This window comes from Triticum aestivum, unplaced genomic scaffold (assembly GCF_018294505.1).
Source record: "Triticum aestivum cultivar Chinese Spring unplaced genomic scaffold, IWGSC CS RefSeq v2.1 scaffold45361, whole genome shotgun sequence".
Lineage (NCBI taxonomy): Eukaryota > Viridiplantae > Streptophyta > Magnoliopsida > Poales > Poaceae > Triticum > Triticum aestivum.
This window is the reverse complement of record NW_025226366.1, coordinates 4,081-7,592: the sequence shown is the minus strand read 5'-3', so window position 1 is coordinate 7,592 and position 3,512 is coordinate 4,081. Positions and strand designations below refer to the sequence as shown.

Genomic DNA, 3,512 nt, shown 5'->3' with positions numbered 1-3,512 from the left:
ATGAAGGGCGCTAACGGCATATTGTACATGTTGGTCATGTAGGTGGTGTCAAATGATATGCAATCGTGGTACGCCTCCACATAAGCTTTTCAAGCTAAGCCATCCACCCAAAATATGTTGACAACTCTGTCCTCTTCATCATATTTCACCTTATAGAAGAAGTTTGGATCGGTTTTTTTGTATATCCTTGAAGTGTGCAATTGTCTCAATCAGATCACCCTCCTTTGTGTCATCTCTACGAAAACTTGTACAAAGATTTGTTATTGCCTTTGGTCCAAATGGCACCATCATCTCAGATCCATAGAACTCTGCCATTACATGCATCATACATCCTGCATAATACAAAAACAAATAGTATATCCTTTTTTAGTTGCACGAATGCGCACATCCAGCTGCACAGTAATAGGACATGTGTTGGCACAGAAGATAATCGCAGGAAATGGACACCTAGTTGCACCTTTTTAAAAACACTTTTGCACCTTTTGCATACAGGACATTGTGTAGTTGCACAGTAAAGACAATCTTGTTGCACAACAAGCACCAAAAGTGATATACAAACAACATGGGAAGTTGGACACCAGTTGCATAGTTAAGTCATTTCAGTTGCACAGTAGTACCATAACAGTTGCACACTGGACTGCCTAGAGGAAAACTTAATTCTTTAAGGGATATAGAAAAACACCACACATGTAGTCAAGTTGCAGTTATACAAGATGCGCAGAAACTCCTTTTCATCAGGTGAGATGCCTTGGTGGGATCTCAAGTATTTGGATAATGAAGGTTTGTTCACGAGCGGATGACTGTGGTCACGAACAAAGTGCGTCACCTTGCATCGCCCATCTATCAGCTTCACCAACATTTTCACTTTGCACTGAGTCTGCTTTATTATCTCGCGTTTGCGCTTCTTCTTCTTCTTACTAGTACCAGCCTCCTCTTCAGCAAATATTGGAGGTTCTACTTCCATCTCCTCATCACTGTCAACAGATTTTGGATCTGGAATAGGGTCCAGGATAGGAGGAGCCTCGGCTCCTCCATCATCAGCTTTGGGCTTCTTGAACTTGTTGCAGCAAAACTGTTGTTTTATCAATTCATTGGTGCAGGGTGTCCATCTAGATGTGTTCATCTTGATAGAGAAACCCATCCGTAGTGCGTAGCTGTTGTAGTGATCCTTAGCAATTTGAAGGTTGTCAAACCTCATGCCAACATAGGGTTCCATAGGTTGAGAACCAGCCTCATCCTCTCCTTCTTCTCCTTGGACAGCTCCGTCAACAGCCCCAGCTCCTAGCTCAGTCCTGGTTGGACCAGGAACATTTGCCTCGGTTCCCGTGTCATCTAGAGCATGGCTCTCTGACTGCAAAGACACCACTACAGGGGCACCACGGTCTGATGACTGGCCTGCCACATTGTCATGGCCCATAGGGTTACCATCATGACTTGCCTGCGTGTAGTAAACAGATCGACCATTTTCTGTCCATTTTCCTTGTTGCATGCTGGGTTGCTGCTGATCCGTATCATGAGGAAGCTCATTGAGATCAGGAGGCAACTCATTGAGATCAAGCATTTTTTCTTCCTTTTTTTGGATGCTGCCACACACTCCCTGCACATATAAAAAAGTAGAGATTGATGTCATCTATTGGTAACCACAGAAAAGAGTATTTCGAACAACCTAAAAACTTAGTAAATAGGCAGTTGCACACCATTTTGTGACAATATTAGTTCTAAAAGCAACATGACTGTAGCATAATCTTTATTATAACAGTTATGAATTTTTTTGTTTGCACATAGTTGTTATGTTAGTTGCACAGTTTGCAGTAAATAGCTGGCAAGAGCATGACTTCTTTTTACTACAGAGTTTTCTGACTTTTTCCCTTTGTTTTGTTGCAATGATCTGTAGGTTTTCTATGTTGGCAAGGAGCTGTTTCAGATTTTTCTACACATAATTTGATGTTACATTTGAGACGGAAAATCCAGGTGAAACAAGAAAGAAGAATTGGAGGACAGATTATAGTTATATATTTTCATCACCGTTATGTTTTTAGTTCCGGTATATTGAACATATTTTTCCACTATATCTTTGCAATAGGTGTGGGACCAGAATATATGTGTGGGACAAGATTATATGCGTGAATATGTTAATATGTTTTGTGGCTTCATTAGCCATGGACAAAAGTTCTTGTGTTTTTGCTGTCGCACTACAGATTTCTGGTTTCGCTAGAATAGATGTCTCAATTGCCAGGATGCATTTTTCCACTTGGACAGCATACATATTCAGTTGGACATTCAATGTTTTTAGTTGGCTAGAATAGACGTCTCAGTTGGCCAGGTTGCATTTATTTTAGTTTTTGGCCAACATGCATGTTCAGTTGGACAGTTAATGTATTCAGTTGGCTAGAATAGATGTCTCAGTTGGCCAGGATATATTTTCTTAGTTTTGTCCAACATGCATGTTTAGTTGGGAAAACATGTTTTTATTTGCACATATACTACAGTTTTGGCTAGCATGCATGCCGAGTACACGTGGGGTACAATGCATGTTTTAGTTTTGGCTAGCATGCATGCCGAGTTGCCAAAATATAGGTTCAATTGGCTGGGATGCATGTTCAGTTGCACATTTAAGAATTTTTCATTGCACATATCTATTGGACAGTCAATTTGTTCATTTACAAACAATAACTACAAGTTGGTAGAATGCATGTTTAGTTTTTGGCTACAATGCTTGTTGAGTTGGCTTTAATCATGTTTTAATTGGCCAGAGAACTCGTTTTTAGTTGGCTTGTTTAACACATCCATGTGGGAGAAACTTGTTTGGCATGCATCAAGTAGTTTTTGGCTTGTTTAACACATCCAGCAGTAACATCAAGTAGGCTGGTGTGATGTGCCAGATTCACCTCTTTTTTGAAGCACCTTCTCCATCGATTTGTCCTAGATCCATGGAGAAGGGGATTTACATTTGCCTACATATGCAGCAGAAAAAGGGGGGAAGTGAAGAGGGGCAGAGGGGGATTACCTACTTGATGTTGTTGCCTGATATGGCTCTGACCACCCTGCCCTTAGATTTTCTCTTTTGAAGCAGATCCTTCTTCTACTTTGGTTCTCCCATGGCGGCTGTATAGGAGGAGGAAGGAAGGACTTGGATCCGTTTCTTTCGTGAAGAAGAAGAAGGCAGCATGGGGCGTGGGAGGCGTTGGGTAGGTACGTGGGGCGTGGGGGTGCTGGGTAGGTACGCTGGGACGTGGGGGCAAGCGGGCGTGGGAGGCGCTGGGAGCGTGGGGTACGGGCCGCTCGATCAGGTTTGGTGGCAGCCTGTCCCCTTCCTTTTTTGTACCATGGGGGGACATGGCTTACCTTTTTGGGCTGGCCACTCGATCGCACTAGTGGGCAGTGGGCCGCCCACTAGACGCGTCCTGACAGCCAAGACCTCTCATAGTACTATTACTCATGTTTTATTTGGACCACATCGTATTTGACTTATATTAAAACTACTATCCAGACAGGCACCAACACACACACAC

The 3,512-nt window shown here is 42.6% G+C and overlaps 1 protein-coding gene across 2 annotated transcripts; it reads right to left on the bottom strand.

Annotated features, from left to right (window-relative positions):
• Positions 1–515: 515 nt before the first annotated feature.
• LOC123172593 (protein FAR1-RELATED SEQUENCE 5) lies at positions 516–3,254 on the bottom strand. Of its 2 annotated transcripts, none has more exons than XM_044589538.1 (2): positions 3,008–3,254; positions 516–1,597 (listed from the first exon to the last, which is right to left on the bottom strand). In XM_044589538.1, exon 2 carries the CDS (start codon positions 1,559–1,561, stop codon positions 662–664), a length of 900 nt encoding a protein of 299 aa, XP_044445473.1. In that variant the 5' UTR covers positions 1,562–1,597; positions 3,008–3,254; the 3' UTR covers positions 516–661. The 2 variants fall into 2 exon arrangements, with proteins under 2 accessions (XP_044445473.1, XP_044445474.1); XM_044589539.1 differs by having other exon boundaries at positions 3,012–3,254.
• Positions 3,255–3,512: the final 258 nt, after the last annotated feature.

Bases quoted from the DNA above. Each gene is read 5' to 3' on its own strand.
- LOC123172593 (XM_044589538.1), bottom strand. From the start codon at position 1,561: ATGCTTGATCTCAATGAGTTGCCTCCTGATCTCAATGAGCTTCCTCAT.